The sequence below is a fragment of the Astatotilapia calliptera genome, chromosome 10, assembly GCF_900246225.1.
Source record: "Astatotilapia calliptera chromosome 10, fAstCal1.2, whole genome shotgun sequence".
Taxonomy (NCBI): Eukaryota; Metazoa; Chordata; class Actinopteri; order Cichliformes; family Cichlidae; genus Astatotilapia; species Astatotilapia calliptera.
In genome coordinates, this window is record NC_039311.1 from 10491126 (window position 1) to 10518793 (window position 27668).

General features: G+C 40.1%; 1 protein-coding gene across 1 annotated transcript; it reads left to right on the plus strand.

Annotated features, from left to right (window-relative positions):
* tmem164 (transmembrane protein 164) lies at positions 1-26020 on the plus strand. Its single transcript, XM_026181918.1, has 6 exons — positions 1-876; positions 11959-12008; positions 14356-14422; positions 16057-16135; positions 21777-21877; positions 24578-26020. The coding sequence occupies exons 1-6, from the start codon at positions 439-441 to the stop codon at positions 24782-24784; spliced, it is 942 nt and encodes a 313-aa protein (XP_026037703.1). The 5' UTR covers positions 1-438; the 3' UTR covers positions 24785-26020.
* The last annotated feature ends 1648 nt before the right edge of the window (positions 26021-27668 follow it).

Genomic DNA, 27668 nt, shown 5'->3' on the forward strand with positions numbered 1-27668 from the left:
CTCGGGGTCAAATCTATAATGTATACCTGTTCGTTTCAGTAAGGCTCGGTAGATGAGCTAGCTACCTAACGGCTGTCGGCGCTGTTGCTAACACATGCTAACTATACCAGCTCTCCAGCTTGATGTGTCTGAGAGCTGATAGCCAGCGCACTGGCTTGCTTTGTATGATGCCGACTACAGTTTAACTGTCCATGCTAGCGAGCTAAGTGTGTGAGGAACGTGAAAGAAGAGAGGCTTGGCAGCACCCTCTAACACCACCACCACCACCGGCAGCATCCACTGGTAATCTTGACTACGGCTGTCTGTTGTCGCTAGCTGAAGTTCCTCCTCCGTTTGTGGATGAGGTAGTTTAGCTAGCTCAGACGAACCGGGGCGACAGTCTATACATGTCTATCTGTCGACCACGAGGCGAGCTGCGAAAGGCAAATCTTGCAGTTCATGTTTCGCCAAGAGGTCGGTGTGGCGTCTTTTATTCCATCCTGTTCGTATCTTTTCCAACACGAGAAGAGGAATATGTCCAGATATAACATATACAGCCTGCTGGACTGGATCTACGGCGGGGTGGACCCCAAGTTTGAGGGCAACGGGGGCCCCGAGTGTGCTGCCTTCCTCGCTCCACAGCAGCGCATCAGCGAGAGTCTGGTCATCGTCCTCATCTCCTTGGTGGAGATTCTGGTGGCACTGAAGAAAATAAACATCTCCAAAGAGCTCAGAGTAGCCGGGAAAGACTGCATAAGGGCAAAGGAGGATAGTCTGGGCAAGAACCTGTTGCTGGTTACCCTGTGCATGACTTTCGGAGTGGAGGTTGGCTTCAAGTTTGCAACCAAGACTTTGATATATCTGCTGAATCCTTGCCATGTCGTCACCATGGTGCAGGTAAGCATGACACTGGAGGGAAAGAGCTGATGTGTGCCCTTTAGGATTACGAGTATGACTAGTGGGGATTTATTAGAAGATGTCATCTTCTCTTCCGAGCTGTCCTCTCAAAGCTGATGGGTTGATGGGGTATAAATTTTAGTGTGCTGGCTGGACTTCGAAGCCCTTGTTTTCATTAACTGGTTGTTGACCTGATCTCACCCATCTCCAGCTCTGGTGGAGCACCCTGATCGATATTTTGCAATCACTGTCTCTTAATGGCTTTATGGCGCCTTGAGATACATGAGCATGCTTTTTATTGAGCCATGCGAGGCTTAGAACAGGGGAAGAAATTATAAACTAATATATGTAGCACATTTAAAGCTTTTTAATAAAGTAATAGAAGCAAATTGATTCTAAAAACCACAGGAAATTCGGTAAGAAAGTACAAGTTTGAGCCTTGTTTGGACATCATTGTTCCGTGTGTTAGGGAGTTGGTCCAGTGCTGCCACGAAAGAAGACATCTCAAGTTCATTCCTTGGCTGTGAAACCAGAGCTGTCCCCCTCTTTGTCTCCAAATATTATTTTATGAAGCTGTTGTATCAACAGCCTGTAAGCCGGTGAGGTCAATTCCAGCCTGAGGTCGATGTCAAACTCTTTAATCAGCATTAGGGAGCTGTGTCTTTGCTTTTATGTGTTAAATAACACTTAGATCATGGTAAATGGACTGGTTCTTATGTAGCACTTTTCTACTCATCTGAACACTCAAAGCGCTTTACTCAACTTGTGCATTCACCCATTCGCACAAGCACATTTTTCTAAGTGCTTTATAGCTAACATTCACACACATTCATACTCCGATGGATACACCGGAGAGCAATTTGGGGTTAGTATTGTCGCGAAATCGATCAATGTAGAGCAGTGAGACAAACCATGGAGGGCCCAGAAAAATAGGTTCCAGACATTAGTCACAGTTAATGGTACATCTTGTACATCTTTAATGGCTACAAACAGACATAGAACTTCTCTTTTCTATAACACCTTCCATACAAGGTAATAAACTTCAAGCCCTCAGGGTCTCTGGGGCTAATTATTGACTGTGGTCATCTGTTGCCAAGTAGAGTAAAATATAGTGAGACACCAAATGAGTTAAGGCCTCAGGCCTGACACATTCCTAGATTATATGTGTTATATGTATTGTAAGCATGCATGCAATCATCCTTCTATGTTCTAGTTTCCCTCAGCATGTATCACCTGGACAGTCACGCCAGTGACGCTTAAGACCCTTAATGAACCGAACATCAACTCGAAATAAGCACAAATATGCAATGTGTATGAAATCCTTCTGACCGTACTTGTAATAAAAGTTAACATAATGGAAGGATCCTCAAATGAACATCTTCAATAGACAACTTTAATGCAATATCAATATCCCAATAGGGCTGCCACGATTTGTCGACTAGTCACGATTACGTCGACTATCAAAATCGTCGACGACTGATTTAATAGTCGAAGCGTCGTTTGAAGCTTTGTAAGATCACAAAAGACGCAGGAATAAGTGGCAGGATTTAAGAGTGTAATAACGGACTGAAACAGAAGATGGCAGCATTGCATGTACAAGGATGCCAGCTACCGTTAAACCCCGAAGAAGAAGAAGAAGAAGCAGCTGTGTCCCAGAATTCATAGCGCGGCCCAGCGCAGTTTCCAACAATGGCGGCAGCTAGTTAGTTTTAATGTTACTCTTATTATTCTTTCTGGGTCACAAAATAAACGTTTAACATATTTTCAGGCGAGAATGTAGCTGTGTAAACCTCAAATATCTGCTCAGTTTATCAGGACACCACATATTTTCAAAAGCGCTCCGACGTTTTCGGAGACATCTGTTACCCACTAGCTCGTTAGCGAGCCGGGGGCTAGGCTCACTAGCGCCGCGAGAACACCGGACTCCCCGCAAATCGTTTTCAAACCCACCGCCATCTTTCGCTACTCAGGTTAAATATATATAAGTCACTTAGATAACTTAAAATGTTATTGTTTGGCTTTTTTTTTTAGTATTTTATTTGTTCCTGAGTAAATCAGTTTGTCTGAGGTTAAAGTTATAGTTTTTACACAGCTGAATAAACTCAAGCAGACAACTGATTATCAGAAGTGTGAGATGCTCCAGAATATACCCCAGTGTCCTGGGGTATATTCTGGAGCATATTCTGGGGTATATTTTAGATAGCAAGGAGTTTATTAAACTTCACCGAAACAATCTGCAAATTTCATTAAAATTTAATAAACTATCATCTTGTCTTTATTTTTAGTTAGCACAGACCTTAAACACTTAAAGCTGTAAGCTAATGATATATATCTAAGAGCAGATGCTGCTGGTGCAATAAGCTGTAGTTTTACGTCCAATGGATGATGATCTGATTAGTCGACTAATCGCAAAAATAATCGGTGACTAGTCGACTATCAAAATAATCGTTTGTGGCAGCCCTATATCCCAAGGATATTTGGCATGCAGACTAGGGGAAGCCAGGAATCAACCACCAACCTTCCGATCAGTAGATGACCTGCTCTACCACCTGAGCTACAGCCGCCCCATCATGAGTCAAAATATGCAGTACCTGCTTGTTTACACATGCAGACTGCTTGATCTTCATGGTGCATGACTGCCATGTGACAAGTCATCATGAAAATTGAAGAGTAGAGCAAAGCTGATGTGCTCAATGATGATGGATTTTTCAGGTTTCAGGGAGGTAGCATGACAACCAGCGGACACTGAAGAATTGCTGGCTGTGATGAAAAATTGACTGACTGTAGTAAAATGTCCTTGATGTAAGGGCGAGATGGACAGCAGTGTATGTGTTGTTGGTGTTAAAAGGGGCGTGATCAAATGAGGAAATGGGTTTTAAAAGGAAGTTGTACAGCTTTCACAACTTGTGAAAATCATCTACGTATAGATTTTTTTTTTCTCCCATCCAGAGGAGGGGTGGGTGAGGGGGTGTTGACACTGGCACCAACTGATTATTTGTAGCACGTGCTTGCTGGAGCTTGAATCTCATGTGGGGAGAAAAAAAGCTGGAAAAGAGAAGGCGTCATGCATTCCTGCATTCTTGCTTTATTAAAGGTAGTGCCTGTGGGCTCGGCTGTCTTTGTTGAACATTCTTCTAAAGAAATCGTGGCTTATTAATTGTTCTTTGTTTTGTTTCATGCATGCATGAGCTCCTATCGTGATCACACTTTCCTCATGTTGCATCTCTAGCGTATGGGTGTGGTTTTAATCCCTTTCAGGCCTGATGGAAACCTCAGATAAAAACATCTAAAGAGGGATGCAGAGCTCTCCAAGCACCCATTTATTTCCTGTCTCATTTGAGCTTGTTAAAGCTGTGCATCTGGAAACAATAGTGAGTTTCAGTTCACTCTTAAGTACACTCAATGAGGAACGAACACCACCTCTGTGCTGTTGAAAAGAAAATACCCTCTCGTTGCTACACTGCGTCAGTTTGCGTGCCTTTCAGTGTTGTTATGCAGCAGCTGGTTTTCATGACTGTTAACCAAATCCACATTTTGAAGAGGACTGGCATTATTCTTGAAAACACAAATTTGGTGTGCTAGTGAGTTTGATATTTTCCTTCTCCGAGCACAAAGCAATGCGACTTTGGGAAAATGTGGTGCTTGTTGGCACAGTCATAGTATTTGATTGGTAATTTATTTCAACATGTGAACAATATACAAGTACATTTAGAAAAGAAATGAGAGAAAAAAAATATACTATACAAATTACATACAAAAAAACATTCTGATTAATTTACATGTTGAAAGGGAGTGGGAAGAAGTATACACTTATTTAATCCCACCCCTGTCCCATAAATTATCAGTGAATATTTAGTCAGCTTCCTTACTGATATAATTTGTAATAAAAATAGTGAACAGATTTCTGATATACTATATACTATAATATCACATCATGAATTTTTTGTTTGTTTGTTTTTAAATAGAGACATTCACTTAATTTAAATATTTTCCTTTTCTTTATAGATCGAGAAGATCATATTTTTATAACTCTTTTTGAACAGTTTTATGTTTGGACATTGCTTTAATTCCATATTCAGTTTGTTCCATAGTTTCACTCCTTGAACAGAAACACAAAAGCCTTTTCTTGTAGTACGTACCTTCATTGTTTTGAAGTTACAAAAACCCCTTAAATTATAACTTCCTTCTTTCAAAAAAAACATACTCTGAATATTACCTGGCAGTTCTTTATTTTTTGCTTTGAATAGAATTTGTGCTGTTTGGAATTTCACTATATCGTCAATTTTCAATATTTCAGACTGCAAAAATAGTGAGTTTGTATGTTCCCTATAACCTGCATTGTGGATGATTCGAATTGCTTTCTTTTGAAGAGTAAAAAGTGAATGTAATGTGGTTTTATAGTTATTGCCCCAGACCTCTGCACAATAGCTTAAGTATGGTGAAACCAGTGAACAGTAGAGAATATGAAGTGATGTTCTGTGGAATACCTGTTTTGCCTTGTTTAGTACTGCAATGCTTCGTGATACTTTGGAATGAATATATCTTACGTGAGCTCTCCAGTTAAGTTTTTCATCTATTATTACCCCCAGAAATTTATTTTCACTGACTCTTTCAATATCAACACCATTTATTTGAATCTTTGCATTTGTATTTAAACTACTATTTCCAAATAACATAAGTTTAGATTTATTCAAATTTAATGATAATTTATTTTTATCAAGCCAGAACTTCACTTCACTTATTTCATTAGTCATATCCTCCAATAAATTCTGCAGATCATCACCAGAGCAAAAAATGTTTGTATCGTCAGCAAAGAGAACCATTTTTAATACTTTGGACACTTTACAGATGTCGTTAATGTACAAGTTGAAGAATTTTGGACCCAAAACTGACCCTTGGGGTACACCACAAGCAATGTCCATACATAAGGAGCAACCACCATTTATTTTCACAAACTGCTTTCTGTCACTTAAATAACTCCGGACCCAATCTAGAACTACCCCTCTGATAGTATCTGTAGGTGGAGGAATAGAGGCGGTGTCAGTAGGAGCTTTTACAGAGCAGCAAGTATGAGCAAATATCAAGGTGAGAAAGCCCCACAGGGGATGGAGTTTAGTGTGTGATGACTGAGTGCTTCACATCCAGCAGCACGGGTTTTTCGTACGTTTTCCACCACATAGTACCGCAGCAGTCATCGTGGCACGCTGAGGGTCTCCCGACTGATCAGTTTATTATCGTGTATTTCCGTTTGAGGCCAGCGGAAATGGGTGTGGTTCCATAAACAACTAAATCACATAATGGGTATATCAAGTTGGAGAAATCGATATATGGAGGGGCACGCACTTTATGCTTCTTCTATGGCTTGCGATTGGTGCTAATACGAAGACAGTACGAACTTCCCCTGCCGTTTTATAGATTTCTAGATTTCAGAACTAGCTTGCACAAAGATAAAGAACAAAGAGCTTGAACATAACAGCTATTAAAAGACCTATTATACAAATTTCCAGGTTCATAGTTCTGTGTTCTGCTTATGATGGACCTCTGTGCAAACTGTTCATCAGTCCGACCTTACTGATTTACACTTCAATGGGGAATGAAAAACACCATGAACCCAGAAGGAGAGAAGTCCCAGCATTTATTTTTGTTTGTTTCCATCACGTATAATGCCAGCACTGACAGGTAGTGTCAGTGCTGGCATTAACTACCAAATGCCAGCACTGACATTTATGCTTGTAACCGCTTATGTAGGTTACGTTGTATGTTCTACATAGATTCTGTGTTGAACTCTGGTGCGGTCCCTCTGCTGTCTGAAACTGAAACAAGCCATTCTGTTTTTATCGACATAAAGAAGTTTTTTCATTGGCTCTCCCTCATAAATATGTTTGTACGTGAGCCACCTGCAGCCCACTATCACCTTAAGTGGATCAAACCAGTGAAACATTTAGAGTGAAAGTGTTTACACAGCAAGTCCCACAAATATCTTCATATAAAAAAGTGCAGTTTTAATAACAAGTCTGGTTTTCTACATGACAGAAATTCTGCTGTAAATGAAAGAAATCTGTCAGCATTTCTGAGCTGTAGCTCTAAGCTGTGTAAAATGACCAAAAATGTTGGTATCCAAGTTTTTCTTAATTCACAGACAGTGGATTCGCTCTGAAAATGGAAAATTATGTACTAAATAGTCATTATGTTATTTAAATGTTTATTTGTTACTTCAGTGCACTATAAATGGCCATGCAGGTCTTTATCAGTAGGAAAAGCTGTAGGAAAAAAATCCTATTTAAAAAATACAGTTATTCTAAAATCCCTCTTTCACATTTTCTAGTGGGCCAGATTGGAGTCTTGGCAGGCCAGTTCTGGCCCCTGGGCCTTATGTTTGACACCCCTGGCGTAGAGCCTTGGATTCTGTCTGAGCTCTTTGCTTGTCATCATGAGTGTTCAGGGATAAAGGTTAAAGGCATTTACATCCATACAGTGTAACGTTTATACGCTGTCCAAATGAGGCATCGCCTGCCACTGGATTCTCCCTTTTTCTTTTTCTTCTTTTTTTTCCCACAAGTTAAAGACACACGACCTTCTTTTATCAAGTGAACTTTCTTCCCTTGTAGATCTCGCCAGGCACAGCTGAACTCGCAGCTAACAGATATCACGTGGGCACGTGATAAATGTTGCTGTCGGCTGCAGGAAACGTCAAGTCATCTGTCTGCAAAGCAGGTATCTTGCATTTCTGCAGCAGCTTTGAATGGATGCGCGTAGGCTGCCGATAAATGGATGTATCGCAATATTAACAGTCTGTGTATGGCAAAAATAATCAGCACCATTATAACAGATCATCGGCCTCATCGTTAGGTATAGCCACATTTAATGTAGCAGCTGTCGCAATAACCCTGAGCATCACAGTATGTTTACTCATGTGCCTCGCACTCGAAACACTGCGGCATGTCACTCTATGGTTGCACTCGTTAAAAGGAAGTCTGACTTATTAGCAATGATGTATTTTAATCTATAAATAACTCCTTTATCTTTCTATGCAAACAACTTTCAGCTGTACCCTTACCTTGACACAAGTTGGTACACACTGTGAAGGTAGTTTAAATGTCCCCATCATATTCGCCCATGCTGAACTATATTTGTCTGCAAGGTCATGTTCTCAAATTTTTTATTTATTTTGTCTTGTTGAATGACTGCTTTCCCTTTTACTCCCTGTAATTCCAGAAAATGCTTCGAGTCAACACTACTTAATTATTGTTATATTTATTTCTGGTCTTTTCCTTCTCCACTGCTAGTAGAAGGGCAACAGGAACCTGACAATATTTGGGGCACAATGTTCCAGCAAGCTGTACCTTGAGATAAAATTGTGTTTCAGCTGTAAAATTAATAGGGAGAAGCAGCAGTTAGACTTAACAGTGTCTTTATTAGTACAACAAGAGCATCAAGGCTGGTTTGACTCATTACTGTGATTATACAAGTGGAGATAATTCTATTAACTGTTGTTTTTGTTGTTGTTGTTGGCGGGGGGGGGGGGGGGGGGGGGCGGTATTATTGGTGCTCTGAGCTTTCTTTGCAGTCTAGACCCTTTCCCTGGCATTTATTTACATAGTCATATTTATTTCCTCATATTAGTTCTCCACATTGTGGACACTCTGCTCCGTTTAGCCATGGGTGCACCGCTGCTCTGCACAGCCAACAGCAACATGCCTGGTTCTCCGCTCATCCACTTAAATATAAAATATCAAATATGGAGTTACCTATAGTTCGTTGTATGTTAATCCTATCAATTGCTTCATCTAGCTAGTTCTGGCTAACGTTAGGGCCTTGATATCAAAATATGTTTAAACAAACAACCTGTTGCTAGGCAACCAAGGATGCCATGAGCATTTTTCATTGATTTCTATGGGTGTCAAAATGACTCTTTTAGCAATTCTTTGTTTCTTGCACACCCTGAAATTCACTATATGATGAATGAACCCATTTTAGAGTGAAATCTGACATGCTGGTATTTTTATTTCTAACAGAATTACATGGGTTTGAAAATTACAAGGGTTCTATGATATGGGAGCATTTTGATGCACTTGTGTGGTTGAGGTTTGCATGTTTTAGTGTGGTTGACGACTACAAAAACACCCACTCGCAATGCGTTGCTTTTTGAGCACATGACGCACTGTGTGATGTGTTTCCTGCAGAGAAATCCTACAGCTGTAAACTGTGTAATAGACCACAAAGAACAAACTGGACTTATTACAGATTAGCTTCACCAGCTTTAGCTTCAGTGTATGTGAGGAGTGGACCCAGTTCCAGCCTTGTTAATCCATCCTACAGCTCAGGTAACAAAACAGGCTCTCATATTAATTATGAAAAACTTGCTTCACACAATTCCGTCAGCACGCTAAATAGTTAACCAGCCCAGTTTGTTTGCTTTCAGCGGCAGAGCGAAATTCACACTGCATACCAGTCTGTCTTTTGTCACTGAGCTCGCCTCCTGGAAGGTTCATGGTCACAACTCTGTCAATGTTCACAGCAATCAGGAAGTCATTTCCTGTCAATGCCAATTAACTCAATGAGCATCGAAGAACATGCCAGTGACGACGCACGGGAGAGAACTGCGTTTCCTGAACCAGGAAATAAAAATATCTAGTACCTACTTATTAATTGATGGCCTTTCTCAGAGAGCGCAAATATGATTCATTTCTGTACCTTTTAGTTTGTTCAGTGAAAAAATGAACGTCAGATCTGGCATTAACTGACACCTAATTTTTACTGTGCATACCTGATTTGCATATTTTTGTACTTGCATCACAGCAGATTTTATACCTTTTTTTTTTCCTTTCTTTGTTTTTTAATCCAGGACTTCTTTGAAAATATACAGCAGTCACTGGATTACACTTAAGTAGTCTTTCTCACCTATAAATAGGATCATGACTTCTTGGGCCAGTGTCCCACCCAGAGATCAATCCTAGTTATAGGCTTAAGTGGGATTTTGAATTGAATTAACACAGAACGTCTTTCCCTGAATACTTCTTGGATCAGACCCAACCTTAGCATAATTTCAAATGAACTCAACTTATTTTGATTGAGGAATATCAGTGTCCGTCCAAGGTTGGAGTGCCGGCATGACCACATGAATTTCTCTTTCTTTTTGCTTGCATAAAGTCAACAATCAGAAGTGTTTATGGGCTAAATCTTCTTGCTCAGTAATTTGCATGAAATCCATTTCTGAGTCTATTCTCTTGTGTGCTGTTAAAGTAGAGCTAATGGCACCGCTGGAGCCAAGACCTTTACTGCTGCCACATACAGAAAAGCATCCACTTACTTCTCTTAAAAATGTGTGCAAATACAACCCTTTATAACATTTGACATTTTATGATATTATGTTAATGTTATTTGCTGAATGTTGACTGTCAGTTTTTTTTTTTTTTTCTTAGTTGGCTCGTACTGCAAAACTGTGGAAGTTGTCGTTATAAGAAAAATACTTCAGCGAATGTTGTGAATTATATACTTCTATCCTTCACGGCATTAATGTTCAAATAAAACAATATTTTGCAGTGAAGGCTGCCCTAAGGCTCTGGCTAACAGTCAAGCAAGGAGTGACAAACATAAGAAAGGCAAATTTAATGTTCTCCTCTGATTCTGTGATGCAAAAAGTGAACAAGGTCAAGCCGTTACAAATAAGTAAAGGATCAGAGGGTAAAGTGACACTAATGCCAAAAGGGTAGCGTTACACTAGCGATTAACAGGTGCCATAAACTGGTGATTGGCTGAAAGGTGATGGAGAAAATGACGGCATCACTGCCACGTTCAGGCAAAATATTAAATCGTCACACAATATCAAAACTGATTGACACAGAAGTGTTCATATGAGACTGAAATGAGCTAAAGAAACCTTACATAGTCTGTACAACCAATTATATGCAACATTTATTTGATAATAGCTCGCAACTCTATGGCATGTTTATTTTATAACGACTTCTTATTCATTTAAAATGAGAGACTTGAGGGCTCCAAGTTGCAGAACGTTGTCTAATTGCTTTGATAGCTCAGACATGAGACAAATTATCAAAGTGACAACGTTTAACTGCCAGCAACGTATCGCCAACCCCTGTTTACAATGGAGGCTGACAGTAATGACATCTGCAGGAACCAACAAACTGTCAGCTTTGGCAAGCACGTTTTATCCACGGCAAAACATTTTCACGCATTGTTTCCTTCTCGTGACTTTATTGTGGTGTTTTAAAACGCGAAACATGACTCACGTGTTAGAATGAGGGAGAAATATGTAGAAAAGACTGAAGATGTAAATATAACTATGAAAGTCTGAGTGTTTTTTAATAGTCCCACACACGCTGCAGATTAATAAAGTTGATAGGCACGCCACAGATCAATCCCGGAGACGCATTTAAAACAAAAAACAAACCAAATATATCAACTGTGTGTTTGGAGAATGAATCTCGGGTCAGTTTCTTTTCTGTAATTCTGTTTCCAGCCTTCAGGCAAACTAAGTTTTCGTGTGTCAGATGGTGTTTTGAACAAATTCCTGTTTGAACTATTCTCGGGGCCCAGTAGCCCAATCACCATGCACAGATTGCAGGCTGTCTTTTGATCCACTCTCCTTTACAAGAATAAAGTCAGATTGTTGGTAGAAATCATTTTTGGCAATGGAAATATATCAGGAAGTCACTTCACCTTTGTTTTCAAATGCTGCCTCCCTTTTCTTGTGAAAGCTGACTTCCAAGTAGTGAGCTGTGAACTGAGATTGTTTAGCATGAAATCAGCTCATTAGTGCCAACACCCAGCAGCTCTAATGCCTCAAATTCCATCCTAATTGTGGGCCTATCCTCTTGTCTGAACCTCTTCTATGTATTTTTTTTTTTTCTTAATTTGGACTAAAGTGACCTCACAGTTGCCTTTGGGATGTTCTGTTCAATGCTTCTGCTCTTGTGTTAGCACAAACTTGTTAAAGCAGTTCATTTTCTCTTGCAGAACTCGGAGCTGAAAGCTCTTAAAAGCCTTCGAGCTGTTCCATAACAACCGTATGAGCTTAATGCAATAATGTCGTTGCTCATTTCTCTCTGCTTTCCTCAACAGATCTTCCTGCTGGCCTGCCCGCCATGTAAGACAGCTATGGTTGTGTTCAGGTGAGCGTACGTGCACTCCTGGGTTCTTCCTGTTTAGTGTTTTCAACTTGTCGTCTACATTTAAGTTAAACTTTAAAGGTCTGAATTGGCAAAATATAGAGTTTTTTAGTGCAGACTGTAGAAAGGCCACGACTGCCATATGAGCCGCTTGTCCTGCTGAATGTAACGTCTAATGACTGGGCAGACAAAGCTCATGGTTTTTGTTTTCATATAATCCAAATTGTGGTTGACGTTGATTGTAATTACTTATTGGTTTCCCCCATAGTAAGCAGTTGTATAGTAATGTATTTGGGTTTATAGTCTCCTCTTCAACAACTCATCCGGTCTGAGCAGTTAATTATTCAGCAGAAATGACTCTGGTTTTGCCGGTGGGAACACGATGTGGGATTTACTCAGAAATAAATACAAGCAGGGTCACTTTCTGTTCCAGTAGCCCACGGGAGCCTCACAGTGAACACAGTGTCCAGAGTCATAGCAACTTTATGAAACCACAAAAAGCTGGTTCTTACATGGGATAGAAATGTGAAACATGCCCCAATAAATATCCAATCGTTTGAAGAATTACTGAACTGCCAACATTATTTATCCACCAGGTCAAGATGTTCGTTCACATAGTCGCCTAGTTCATTTGTTGTCGTAACAACATATTTTAATTTGTCTCATTTATGTAAGAAATAGAGTCATGGCCTTTTGTTCGAGGCGCTTGTCATTTGTTTGTGTAAACATGGCATTTTACTCTGTGATGGTGGTGTGGAACCAGGCCCACTAACTGAAACATGCAAACCTCAAGTTTATTTCACCACATTTACAGTTTCAAAGTGACTGCCGTGTAGAATGCCCCAACTAATCCTGCTGCCCACCAAAGAGGGTTTGGTCTTCTACCTGCAATGAGCACAGCACATAACAAGTTTAAAATAGATCCTTTTTTATTATTTTAATATTTGACATTTTTGATGTGCTACATTTCCTGTGACTGCTTCACAATAACAGTCACTGTACCTTTCTGTAATGTGAAGTAGTAGCTGCTGGAAACGTTTGCTTGTTGCGTGTAAAGCTCAGATTCTCCTGCAGTAGCAAATGGTAAATCTATGTTTAAGATTACATCTTTATCCCTTTTATGTATGAAGGCAGTTCAACAACCACTGGACTGTACTTGCCAAATAAAAATTGTAAAATTAGCAGGAGCAGCGTCATATTAAATAGTTACTACATAAAGTAGATGTTTACGCTACAACAGTATCAGAGGTTCAGGTCTTGGCCTATGACATGCAATTAATTACAGTGATGGAAAAATATAAGGTCGCTAATGCTCGTTACGCTTTGTAAATTTTGAATTTGAATGAACCGCTTTTCAGAAGAGTGACAGCCGGACTTATTTGAAGCGGCATTACTTCGGCACTGCTGTTTTCCCGGCGACCTCGTCTGTCACAACAGTTATTTTGGCTCATTTGACAAAAAGAGCAGTCACAGGAGATAGATGGAGCTCCACACTCTGACACACATGCTCCTTGGCTTCTGTTCTGTATTTGGAGCCTCTTAACATTAATGTTAGTTCAAAAGACACATTTTTCCTTATGCTGGGTTTATTTATACAGGTTTACTAAATAAGCATCGCAGCTCCCACTAGGAGCAGATAGGCTATATGTGTGCGCTGGATGGTGCAACTAAAAGCTTCAAACCAAATTATACTAATTAGTCTGAATGAGTAGATGGATGCACTGATTTGTTAAATCGTGACATCAAAGCAAATTTATTTTGAGAGTGATCGCCTGAAACTTTACTGACCTGACTTTAGACAATAAGCGCTCCCACAAGAAACTGACCTTGACAAAGAGTAAGAGGCAGCTGCTGCTAACAGCATCAGGGAGGAGTCTGATTGGTTTTCGGCAACATGGGATAGAATCTAAGCTGTCCTCCACCTGTTCCTCTGTCCCTTATATCAGCTGGAATTGATTCATATGTCAGTAGTGGCAGAGTCTTCTATGGGTTGAATGCTTTGGGGAGGGCAAATGGCCTGCAGAAGTCAAGAGGGGAGTGTAGTAATAACAGCCCTTTTCCCTCCCTCTCCTATTCTGTTTTTTCCTCTTTTCTTTCATTGATGATAAATCTGAAAGAGATGCTTTAGACAGACTCACACTTGTTAGAAAGCCTTTATTGTTTTAACCATAGCTCAACCCCGGTAACTTCTCTCCTCTGCGCTGCTCTGTGTCTGGAGAGGGAAGAGAGCAAAGTGAAACCAGAAGGACAGGAGAGAAACTAACATGACTCAGAAAGGTTTACACAGATTAGGTAAATAGCAAGTGACCTTGTAGGTATTTTTAATGTCTGACATTTTTATTGTTTTCAGGCTGCAGGTCCACATGTTGAATGGTGCATTACTTGCTTTAATGTTCCCTGTAGTCAACACCAGACTGGTAAGTAGACCGTGATCTTCAGATCTCATTTATGAGCAGCCCTCTTCTAGCCTTTGTTAGGTCTCCAAGGTGTACAAGGTTAAGTGTCGCACTCACTGAGCAGCTAAACGAATGTTATCACTTACCTCTGGAACGGCGATGTTGTGTTGAAAAAGACTACACTGTGTCTGTGCAGGTATCATTGGTTTCCTCTATAATATCGTAAGCTCTAGAACTTGCTGTGTAAAGAGACCTATGATGATGATTATGTTATGATTTGGCGCCGTATAAAACGATTGAATTAAAATTGAAAGCTCTGACTCACTCAAGGCGCAGCTTGAGTGGGTGCAGGAGATATTTCACAAATTTAAACTTGATCTGTTTGAATGAAGTCACTTTGGTAAGTTTTAAACTTAAAAAAAAAAACCAGCATAGCCATTAAGACTAAGTGCTTTTCCTTTTATAACAGTTCTCACAGAAATAAGGCTGAGCTGTTCTGCCATATCTGCAGTTCCCTATCAGATAAACTTGTTTTTCTCAAGCAGGGAATGAAGGCTTACACAGCTGTTTTGCATTTTATAACATCAATAAACTTTATGTCAGTATTTCTTACAGAGCACACTAAACTATGATTGCACCCTGAACATTACGTGCCTGCCAACCAACAGGAAAAGAGGCAGTTTACATCAGTCACTTGTAAATTAAAAAAAACACTGTGGACAAAGATCTCATGCGTTTCTTGAGTTATACCATAAAAGGGAACCCATATTATGCTTTTGTGGTCGACACAGTGGATCATCTGTCTCCATCTAAGCCTGTTCCTACCATTCTCCTCGGTCACACCAACCCTTTACATGTCCTCCTGCTTTACATCCATAAATCTTCTCTTTTGCCTTTTCCTGCTGCCTGACAGCAGGACAAACAAAGGGTGTAGCCATATTCAACATCTGTTGTTCAATATTTGCACTGCATCTGTCCTCTGCACATATCTAAACCATCTCAGCCTTCCCTCTCTAACTTTTGTCTTTAAAATGTCCATGAGATTCACTTGTTTCTAAACTATCCATCTATCTTGGGCTCTGCAGCTCTTCCTGCTGTCTTTTTGGTTGCGCCACTGTTTCTAAACCAGACATCATAGCAAGTCTGACTGCAATCTTGTAAATCTTCCCTTTCACTTTTGCTGCCATTCTTCTTTCACAAATCACCGCGACACTCGTCTCCACCCACTCCACCCAGTTTTAAAAAAACAAAAAAAACATGGTCAACATATGTACACGTAATCCCTGAGAAACGAAAGCTCCAACTTCAAACTGCTGTAAACACTCAAGTTTCATACAATTTTATTATTATTATTATTATTATTATTATAGATTTTGTATGATGACAGTGATCATTAATGAGGCCATACATTTTTAGAAGAAAGGTGCCTTATAAAGGCAGCTAAAATAGACAGACGGTGTACCTGCTGTTCTTCCATCTCTTTGTTCACTTGGGTAATGTTCTGTCATGGTTGCTTGTTAAGCAGTAGCATAGCTGGAGACTGTAAGGCCACAGGTCTTTAAGATTTCAGGGCCCAGAGCAAGTTGGGGGCTGTTCTGCTATATCTGGGTGCTGTAAAAGAATTAAAGTGGTTTGTTTGCTTTTCATTTTCTCAGCTGCCATTTGAGAAAGAGATCTATTACATCCAGCACTCCATGATGTACCTGGTGCCTGTTTATCTTTTCAGGAAAGGAGGTAGGTGTTTCTTCATTCTGACTTTTCACATGTCAGCCGAGCAAAGTGATAATATCTCCATGGATGGATTCACTTTTTGTCTGTGTCATTTGAGATGCTGTGGATACCAGCTTTTTGTTTTGTCTGTTCAGTGTCTGTTAATGAAAGATTGTTTGGTCATTTCCACTTACATAGATGATACTGAAGAGCAACTATAAAACCAGTTTAACTAAAAGGAGTTCTCTAAAGAGCTTGGAAGGAAAAGCGTCTGGACTTCTTTAAGTTGCTTGAAGACGTTTCACCTCTCATCCGAGAAGCTTCTTCAGTTCAAAGTTCAAATGGTGTCGAATCCCAGATTTAACATGTGTCCTAGGGGAGTGTCCCCCCAAGAGGGTCATTCAATTCAATTCAATTCAATTTTATTTATATAGCGCCAAATCACAACAAAAGTCGCCTCAAGGCGCTTCATAGATACAGAGAAAAACCCAACAATCATATGACCCCCTATGAGCAAGCACTTTGGCGACAGTGGGAAGGAAAAACTCCCTTTTAACAGGAAGAAACCTCCGGCAGAACCAGGCTCAGGGAGGGGCGGCCATCTGCTGCGACCGGTTGGGGTGAGAGAAGGAAGACAGGATAAAGACATGCTGTGGAAGAGAGACAGAGGTTAATAACAGATATGATTCAATGCAGAGAGGTCTATTAATACATAGTGAGTGAGAAAGGTGACTGGAAAGGAAAAACTCAATGCATCATGGGAATCCCCCGGCAGCCTACATCTATTGCAGCATAACAAAGGGAGGATTCAGGGTCACCTGGTCCAGCCCTAACTATATGCTTTAGAAAAAAGGAAAGTTTTAAGCCTAATCTTAAAAGTAGAGATAGTGTCTGTCTCCCGAATCCAAACTGGAAGCTGGTTCCACAGAAGAGGGGCCTGAAAACTGAAGGCTCTCCCTCCCATTCTACTTTTAAATACTCTAGGAACAACAAGTAGGCCTGCAGAGCGAGAGCGGAGCGCTCTAATAGGGTGATATGGTACTACAAGGTCATTAAGATAAGATGGGGCCTGATTATTTAAGACCTTGTATGTGAGGAGCAGGATTTTGAATTCAATTCTGGATTTAACAGGAAGCCAATGAAGGGAAGCCAAAACAGGAGAAATATGCTCTCTCTTTCTAGTCCCTGTCAGGACTCTTGCTGCAGCATTTTGGATTAGCTGAAGGCTTTTCAGGGAGTTTTTTGGACATCCTGATAATAATGAATTACAGTAGTCCAGCCTGGAAGTAATAAATGCATGAACTAGTTTTTCAGCGTCACTCTGAGACAGGATATTTCTAATTTTAGAGATGTTGCGCAAATGGAAGAAAGCAGTCTTACATATTTGTTTAATATGTGCGTTGAAGGACATGTGTTGGTCAAAAATAACTCCAAGGTTCCTCACAGCGTTACTGGAGGCCAAGGTAATGCCATCCAGAGTAAGAATCTGATTAGATACCATATTTCTAAGATTTTCAGGGCCGAGTACAATAACCTCAGTTTTATCTGAATTAAGAAGCAGAAAGTTAGCGGCCATCCAGGTCTTTATGTCTTTAAGACATTCCTGCAGTTTAACTAATTGGTGTGTGTTATCTGGCTTCATGGACAGATAGAGCTGGGTGTCATCTGCATAGCAGTGAAAATGTATGCTATGTCTTCTAATGATACTGCCTAAGGGAAGCATGTATAATGTAAACAGAATTGGTCCTAGCACTGAACCCTGTGGAACTCCATAATTAACCTCAGTGTGTGAAGAGGACTCTCCATTTACATGCACGAATTGGAGTCTGTTAGATAGATATGATACAAACCACTGCAGCGCAGTACTTGTAATACCTACAGCATGTTCTAATCGCTCTAATAGGATATTATGATCAACAGTATCGAACGCTGCACTGAGGTCTAGCAGGACAAGCACAGAGATGAGTCCACTGTCAGAGGCCATAAGAAGATCATTTGTAACCTTCACTAAAGCTGTTTCTGTGCTGTGCTGAGCTCTGAAACCTGACTGAAACTCTTCAAATAAACCATTCCTCTGCAGATGATCTGTTAGCTGTTTGACAACTACTCTTTCAAGGATTTTTGATATGAAAGGAAGGTTGGAGATTGGCCTATAATTAGCTAAGACTGCTGGGTCTAGAGATGGCTTTTTGAGTAAAGGTTTAACTACAGCCAGCTTGAAGGCCTGTGGTACATAGCCGATTATTAGAGATAGGTTGATCATATTTAAGATCGAAGAATTAATTAATGGCAGGACTTCTTTGAGCAGTTTTGTAGGAATGGGGTCTAAAAGACACGTTGATGGTTTGGAGGAAGTAATTATTGAAGTTAACTCAGAAAGATCAATTGGAGAAAAAGAGTCTAACTTAATATCAATGGTACTAAGAGTAGCTGTAGATAATATTACATCTGTGGGATGATTATTGGTAATTTTTTCTCTAATGATAAAAATTTTATTTGTGAAGAAGTTCATGAAGTCATTACTAGTTAACGTTAAAGGGATGGTTGGCTCAAAAGAGCTCTGACTTTTTGTCAGCCTGGCTACAGTGCTGAAGAGAAACCTAGGGTTGTTCTTATTTACTTCAATCAGTGATGAATAGTAAGATGTTCTGGCTTTGCGGAGGGCTTTCTTATAAAGCAGCAAACTATTTCTCCAGGCTAAATGATGATCCTCTAGATTTGTGACACGCCATTTCCTCTCCAGATTACGAGTCATCTGCTTTAGGGTACGTGTTTCAGAATTATACTCCCTGTTGATCCTCCACCTAATCACACGAGCCAAGATGTGAAAAGGGGTGTAGGTCACAATCAGCCAAGGTTTCGGGTGAACCCGCTATAAAAACCTAGCTCTTTAGACTACAATGACCTGGATGACATAAAAGGAGTCTCATACAACCATATACAGGAGGCCCTTTAATACAGCTAACTTTCAAACAGTACTACTAAATTGCTCAATCTCTATATAGCAGATTTCATACTGCTTATGGCTGAAAGTACTGCACCTCTTACATGTTACATCTATAGGAACTGCCATTGGTGCTTAATGTCAGAGAAACCCATACTACGAAGCACCAACTGCAGTTTCTGTGCTGACGATAATGTCAGAGGAGGTTTGGGACTCTGCAGTTATCATGTAATTTTGACAGCAAATTTTGATTTAGTTAGGACCTATTTGGACCATTAAAACAAACACACACACACACACACACACACACACACACACAGGGGCAGATCAAATGTGCTCATCCAACCTTACAGTACAAGGAGATCACTTCCAAACTTGTCTTTTCTTTCAACACAACTTGATTATGTCTGATTTGAATTGCATCTCTCCAGAATATTTTCGTAAAATGTTTAATCACTGAAGTGTCAGTACATTTCATCATAGTTTTTGCCCTCCTACATTTGTTTTTATTTAGCCATCTTCTTATTTTCGCCCGATGATAAAAGTCATGGACAAAAACTATGACGAAAATCATTGGTCAACAAAATTAACAGTGGTGTCAGAAGAGTGTTGGTGAATTTTGCATATAGTGCATTTCAACAGTTGTGAACCCCACTCTGTAGCTTGGCATGGGCTGAAGTTTCTGTCGCTCCTAGATGCAATAAAACCTTTTACAGATAACTGTGAAATTTCATCCCTCCCAGACATTTCAAACACTGACTTGTTGCAACGGTGGCTTCGTATTACAACAGAGCGAGTACAGAGCTCTGTAAAACAACCTATTTTTCTGCAAGTGTTTGTGTATGTGGTAATAGGCGCCAAAACACCTGAATTTCAAAGATTAAAAGACTTTGTCCCCCTTGTCCATGTGGTGTCCCGACTGACAATGTCTGTGGTAAAACTTAGTGGACAATTACAAGTAAGCACAAAGGGAAAAACCAGTGTGTCCAAGCCATGTGACTGCACAACTTTGAAAAAAATTCACTGACAGTTATTTTGTTCACACACCATCACTTGAACCCAACCACCAATCCCCATCCCAACCCGTCATGGCAGATGCCTACCCCTCCCTGAGCCGCCTTGTGCCAGAAGTTTCTTCCTGTTTAAAAGGGAGTTTTTCCTTCCCACTGTCGCCAAGTGCTTGCCCATAGGGGGTAATCTTTTTTGATTATTAGGCTTTTCTCTGCATTATTGTAGTGTCTTTACTTTACAGCGTAAAGCTTGAGGCCACTATTGTTATGATTTGATACTGTATTAGTTAAAGTTTAACTGAATTATTGGACTAATTTTTTGATTATTTGGCAACAGTAGATCTATTATGCATTAGACATTATTGAAAGCTCAGTAAAGCACAATAGAGAGCCTTTGAAAGCTGGATATGGACTTGGGTTTAAAAAAGCGACCAGGTTATAGTTTCTGATTATGGACTTGGTGAGTGATGCCTTTTTTTGTAGCTCATGGTGATCCACACTCAGTTATGTTTACTCTCTGGAAGTTTCACTTCTAGTTTGTTAACTAGTCTTATTTCCTTGTTGTGTGCCTCTTTTTGATTTTGCCAATCTCAGTAAACTAGTTAACATGGTTCCTAAAAATTGTTTATGCAACGTGTTGTGAATGCAGACAGATTTGAACATGAGCACAGCTCTTACTGAAGACATCTGAGCTGTTAAAACCCAGGGGTTGATAAAAGGAACTAAATGAGTGAGTCTAAAGCAGGACATCAGTGGGAGCAACGTTTATTCAACTTTATTCAAACCTTGATCTGTAAGCACAGATGACAGTTCATCTTGTTTAACTGGTAAAACTGACATCGATGCAAATTTTCAAGCTTGTAACCCAGTAATAGAATAGAAGTGCCTGATCATGTTTATTAGCAATGTAACAGTAGAGCTCAACAGATGGGGTTATTTTCTTGCCTATGCAAATCCAATTCCAGAAAAGTTGGGATGCTGTTTAGCATATAAATGAATGCAGAATGCAATGGTTTGCAGACCTCAAAGCTGTAATTTCTTCACAGTAGAACACGTTTTAAATTCACACATTTTACATGTGAAAAATATTAGCTCGTTTTGACTTTGATGGCAACAACAAAAAGTGAAAATGGGCAGCGGTTCTCCATTCTGCGATAAATTGCATTTCAGATTAATGTTCCTCATCTACAGTGCATCTCTATCATCAAAAATTCAGAAAATCTGAAGAAATCTCTGTGCGCAAAGAACACAGAAAACCAATATTGGAAACCTGTGATTGTCATTCCCTCAGTGTGCATTGCATTAAAAGCAGGAATGATCCTGTCAGAGCCTAATTTCTGTCCCATTCATAAATGCAGCTTAAAGCATTAAATTGCATTACATTTACAGCATGCCAATATCTTCAGAATTAAGGTTGTACAATTAGAGCACATTTGATACGACTTCCTGGTACTTGTCCTCCGAATGCCAGCAATGAGCAAACAGGAAAAGCCAGTTTGACACCATATCCTGTTTCTTGTTTTTTCTGCGGTTCCACTTTCTCTCTATGAACTCTGCTGACGTGTTAAGGACACATAAAAGAGGAAGTGTATAGAAATAGCTTTTGGTTCTTCTCTAGATTACATGTCGTCAAACAGGTGGCCAGGACTGGCACATATGACACATTTTGTGTGTTTGCTGTCTCTTTAACTCAAAGTGTTTCTTTTTGCAGGTGTGTACAAGCCTGAGCCTCTGGGAGATATGTGGTGGGCTGTGCTCTCTACAGGCATCCTGTTCTTCTATCACTTCACCTTCCTGCAGCTCCTTGGCCTGGTAAGATGGAGCCCTCTGCTGGACACTGTGTGCTATTTCACTATATTTTTATTACACCATCACTGCCTTAGACATAAAGTTGTGGTAAAGCTTTAAGATTTAAAAAACAAACAAACTGAAATTGTAGGTTTTTGTTTTTAAAAAAAAAATAATAACATAAACCTAAAAAATAGTAGTTACACAGGTACAGAGGGAAAAAAGTATTTCAGCATTGGCCTAGACTGTTAAGGTCTAAGCTTAATGAGCAAACCCTTGTGAAAATACTAGATATTTTTGTTTAGAGTTCACAGTGTAGCTAGAGCTGTTCATCCATTCACCCATCCACTCTGTCATAGGAGGGGTTGGAGCCTGTCTCAGCTGACATTAGGCGGGGTACACCCTGAGCAGGTCAACACTATCGCAACCATTTACTCTCGTATCCAACTTAAAATGACCAACACGCATAACTTTGAACTATGGGTGAAAACCCACACGAGGAGAACTATTGGTCAATTTAAAAGTGAAGAAAATGTATATTTGGATTTAAAATTATGGCCTTTTATCTAGAGCTAAAAAACATTACACACTGCAGTTGATAAAATGGAGCTTAGTTAAGTACTCTGAATGATTTCTCATTGAGCAACATGCATACTTTTCCCCCAATATGTCCTGGATAGTTAATCATCTGCCAATTTTTGGATTGGTCTGCAGCAGGCAGCTAAACAGAGACAGCAGGTATAATCATTGTCATGTTTTTAATCCATGCATGTCTGAACTGGTCCCCACAGTGATGCACACATGTTAGGCCTGTTTCTGAACATGCGACGTGCTTATGAACACCAACAAACAACCTCTTTTTCCCATTTTACAAAGTTAATACTTAAATTTTCAGATAAATAATTTACAATAAGTAAATATTAAAACCGAAAGAGCTGATTCAGATCATTTTATACCAGCTTGTACAAGCAAACTGTAGGTGCATTTCCTTTATACTACTCTTAAAAATAATAAGTGAGTAATAAAAATAAACTAAACAGGGTGTCACTGGGGTAGAAAGGGAAGAGTGAGGTTTATTTGTAATAGAAGCAGGAAAATTTGGCAGGCGTAGGCTTCTGAGCGATGAGGGCCAAACTGTGACAGCACAGGCTCAGAGCTTCATGTGGACTGTTGTCAGCATGCTGTTGGTAATACTTATCAAAATTCTTCAAGGAAGGACAACCTGTGTACCAGTTGCTGCAGTTGCTGCAGATGATACAAATATCCTGTTGTATCAAATCCCAAAGGTTCTCTATTGAACTGAGATCTGGTGACTGTGGAGGCCAGTGAGTACAGTGAGCTCATTGTTGAAGAAAGCAGATTACGGGGTACGCTGTGATTATAGAAGGATGGACACGGTCAGCTCCCTGTTTGGCTTGTTCATGCAGGCTGTGGTGTTTGAATCGTGCTCACTTTGGTACTAAGGGGCCCCACCTGTGCCAAGAAAATATCCACACCATTACAGCACCAGCAGCCTGAACCACAGTCTGACTCTGACTCTACCATCTGAATGACACAGCAAAAATCAAGAGATCAGACCGAGCAACGTTTTTCTAATCTTCTGTCCAATTTTGCTGTGCAGTGAGAATTGTAGCTTCAGTTTCCTGTTCTTAGCTGGCAGCAGTGGTTAAAGGTTTGACATGCTGTGCGTTGAGAGATGCTCTGCTGAATACCTACAGTCCAGCCATTCTCCTCTGACCTCTGGCATCAATGACACATTTTCACCAGCAGAGCTGCTGCTCACTGGGTATTTTCTTCTTTTCAGACCATTCTCTGTAAACCCTAGAGATGGCTGCGTGGGAAAATTCCCAGTTGGGTCAGCAGTTAATGAAATACTCAGACCAACCAGTCTGGTGCCAACAACCACATTCAAAGCCACTTAAATCACCTTTCTTCCTCATTCTGATGCTACGTTTGAACTCAGATTGTCTCTACCATGTCTACATGCCTAAATGGTATTGAGCTGCTGCCACGTGATTGGCTGAGATATTTGCATTAATGAGCAGTTGAACGGGTGTACCTAACAAAGTGTGTGTGTGATATTGTTAGTCATAAATCCTGAGATATTAACACCTAATTATTGATGATCCACTGATGCTCCCTGTTTGGCTTGTTCACAACTTTAGAGTTTATAGTAAAAAATTATGCAGCCTGTTGCCTCCAAATTGATCTCCTATTTTGGACCAACATTCAGTTTATTTTCTGCTGGATGCAAATCAGCATTATTCCCTAACAAAGCAATTCATCAGCTTTAAGTTCCAGGGTGTTTCTGGCACAAAGAGGGCAGAGAGTAGCTGCTTGATTGAAAAATGATAGTACAGAGTAATCAATGAATTGTGATTGTAAGGCCCACAGTGCTGATGTTTGTCTTTTCTAGCATGTGCTGACTAAATGGTTGTAAAACCCCTGAAAATCTTTAGTAATTACAATGATACGACTCATTCAACAGCCGGTTAATAAGTCATGGAGGATTTCCAGGCAATGAAGTCTGACATCAGTCAATTAAGTGTCTGCTTTTTGGAGCTGAAATCTATTGGAAGAGAATGATTGTAAAGATATGTACAGCAAAGTCAACCATAATGTTTGCTTAAAAAAATTAAAATAATGAATTATCCACTGGATAAATTTGGATTCATATTGGCATCAAATTAGGTCTTACTCTGTCTCGTCTCTGCTCTCCTCCAGGCGACTGAGGTCAACTTGAATAACATGCTCTGCCCGGCTGTGTCCGATCCATTTTACGGCCCTTGGTACCGGGTTTGGGCGACGGGCCACCAGACCTTGCTGACGCTCATCCACGGGAAGCTCCTCACACTCCTCTCGCAGCACAGCGGCACCGCCTGCAGATACCTGCTGGACACACTCAGACTGCGCAGCAAGAAAGTTGACTGAATGTCCACGAAGGTGCATTCAGACCTAGCCTTTCACTCCTTTTACTCCAAATGCCTGCTTTTACAGTGTCTTTTTTTTTGTCTTTCTTTTTAAATCAACATTTTAATGCATCTTTTAAGACTTGTTTCACAGAAACAAGCGAGCATTTCAGGGCCAGTGAATCTTCGTGTCATTCTTTTAGCGTTGTAGTTGGCTTGCATGCACAAACGTACTGGGCATTTTAAAGCTGGCACTTAGAATTGTGGCGTTGGCCAGATTTTAGCCCTTGTTCGTTTTTTTTTTTTTTTGTTGTTGTTGTTTTTTATTTTCAGAAATATGTCAGCGAATTTGTGGCAATTACTCCAGCTGCTTCTTTTTAAGCTTTGAGGACAGAAAATAGGGGTCACCCAAATGTCACTACTGATCTCCAGCTGTTACACTTTTCTGATTGTTGTCGGGGTTTTTTTTTAAAGTTGCACTAGATCATATGTTAGCGAGTTTATTTGCTTCAAACTTGAACTTTGGAGCTGAATGAAAATCTGAGCAGTTGTAAAAGTTACTGCCTGTGTATAGCGTGAGGATTTCTGTTTGACACTCTGTGTTGTTACGACTGAAAGCTTTCTGGCGTTCTTCTGTTCCCACTTGACTCCACGGCTGTGCGGGTTATGAAAGCATCGCCGTGGAGGTTTCTTTTGCCTTTCTGTCTCCAACTTGTTCAGATCATTCCAGTTGTGATAATCAGGGGACAGACTGCGACTCAAAGCAGTGAAAGAGGATCCAGAAATCTACAGTGGGATGTTAATATTATCTCTGTGAAGGAGTTTTTTTGTTTATTAGTCTTTGTTTTATTGTGCCGTTAGACCATAATAAGTGAGGTATAATCTCGAGTGGGAGGAATTCGGTGTTTCCCAAGATAAAGTGTCTTTCTGGGTTGGATTAATGTATCTTACAAAACATCCATTCTCTCCACCGCAACTGTAACGAGCCACACTCCAGTTTGTATTTTAAGAAATGCATCTGATGTTCTGCATCAGGTCACTGTGGGTCATTTATTCATGGCCCGTTTGAAAGGAAGTATTAACTGATAAGTTAGAAGATGTCAGTCATGGTATGTATCATTTCAAATATGAGGGATGTGTGTGTATATTACTGTAGCATATTCTAAACTTCACTGCAAAGAAGGGATAAGAGGAACTTTTGTATTTCTATCAGTTTGAGTGTATGTGCTGTATTGAAAATAAAGGTGATTGTAGCTCATCACAGTTCTCCTTGTGTGTATGTTTAAGCGTGTATTTTTTGCCTTTTAACCATGTTGCTTGCGTTAGTATTAAATCTGACTTTATTCTGCTGACGACCAACAGATATTACCACTTTGTGTCTCCGTTAATACCGTGATCATGAATTGGAGCTCGCCAAATAGACTGGCATTGTGGGAAATGTGCATATTGTTACAAAGAGCTGAGAAGATTAAGAGGATTTGCCATGCAGCCAGCATGGAAGTAAAAAGGTATCTAAGCTCTACACTGCAGAAAATGCCCTGCTTCAAACAATATAAATTATAATTCAGGATTTCACACCACAGTGCTCATGCTGATAATGAGGTCCATAGTTTTTTGTGGGGTTTTTTGGAACTGTAATACATATTTTTAAAGTTTTTCCTCTGTGCACTGTCACAGTGGATTTTAAATCAAGTGTAATGAAAATAGAGACTTTTAGCTTTAATTTAAGGTTGGCTAAAACAAAATTTGCATCAGTTTTTTAGGAATTTTTGCAGAACTAACTGTGCAGACTCTTTTTGTCTGCCACATTCTAATCTGACTTTATATTGGAGCGGTTTACACCGTGTTTTCACATTTATGGGGCAGGACGGTGGTTAGCACAGTTGCCTCACAGCAAGAAGGTGCTGAGTTCAATTCCACCATCACGCCAGGGCCTTTGTGTGGAGTTTGCATGTTCTTTCCGTGTTTGTGTGGGTTCTCTCCGGGTACTCCGGCTTCCTCCCACAGTCCTAAGACATTCAGTTAGTGGGGTTAGGTTATTGGAAACTCTAAATTAGGTGTGAGTGCGAATGGTTGTGTGTGTCCAGGAGACCTGTCCAGGGTGTACCCTGCTGGGATAGGCTCCAGCGCCCCCCGCGACCCTGAAAAAGGAGACGTGGAAGTGAATGAATTAGGCATGTGTTGATTTCACACTGAGACAATTTTAAAGTCTAAAAAGTGTCCTTGGGTGTTCATGATTTGGTTGATGTTGTTTTTCTGAACCAATGAAAGTATACTGTAGTTCTTCTGTGACCTTACAGTGAGCTGCTCACTGCTTTTCTTATTTGCAAGAATGTTTCCGATTGTTGATTTGGCCACTTCTACATTTCTTTTTTTTTTCTTTTTTAATTTATGAGGGCCTCCCTCATTTGTACTCGTATCTCTTCGTACATCATATTGAGAGTTTTGATGAAAAGCTACAAATTGCACATTTATCACTTGGATCAACTCTATTATCTGCTTAATTTCTCATAGAATAACAAGGGAACCGGTCTGAACCTGCCCTACTTGCCCATCAATTATCCAATTGCTTTTGTCTGACAATGGGAGACTATAAAAATGGATGTAATATGCTTGTCAAATATCTTGAATTTATTTATTTTTAGAAAAAAAAATTACCCAGCATGACATACTAAGTTCATTATTTTTATGAATTGACTTAAAACTCAGACAGAACAGAGAGACCGCAAAGTTTAAGAGCTGATCTAATTAAGCTCACTAGAAATGAGCGATGGAGGTGGCAAAGACCAAATTACTCATCTTGTTAGATTCAAGATTGACAACCACCGTTGGCCTATTTTAAAAACCGGTTTTCTCCCAGTCCCACCAGTATTGTCTGTTACTCTCTCTGCAACCTTGATATCCGT

What these genes read in the sequence shown, in the direction of transcription:
- tmem164 (XM_026181918.1), top strand. Translation starts at nt 439, where the DNA reads ATGTTTCGCCAAGAGGTCGGTGTGGCGTCTTTTATTCCATCCTGTTCG. An exon ending in ACAGCTATGGTTGTGTTCAG is followed by an intron (nt 12,009 to 14,355) that starts GTGAGCGTACGT and finishes TATTGTTTTCAG; the next exon opens with GCTGCAGGTCCACATGTTGA. An exon ending in TTATCTTTTCAGGAAAGGAG is followed by an intron (nt 16,136 to 21,776) that starts GTAGGTGTTTCT and finishes TTCTTTTTGCAG; the next exon opens with GTGTGTACAAGCCTGAGCCT.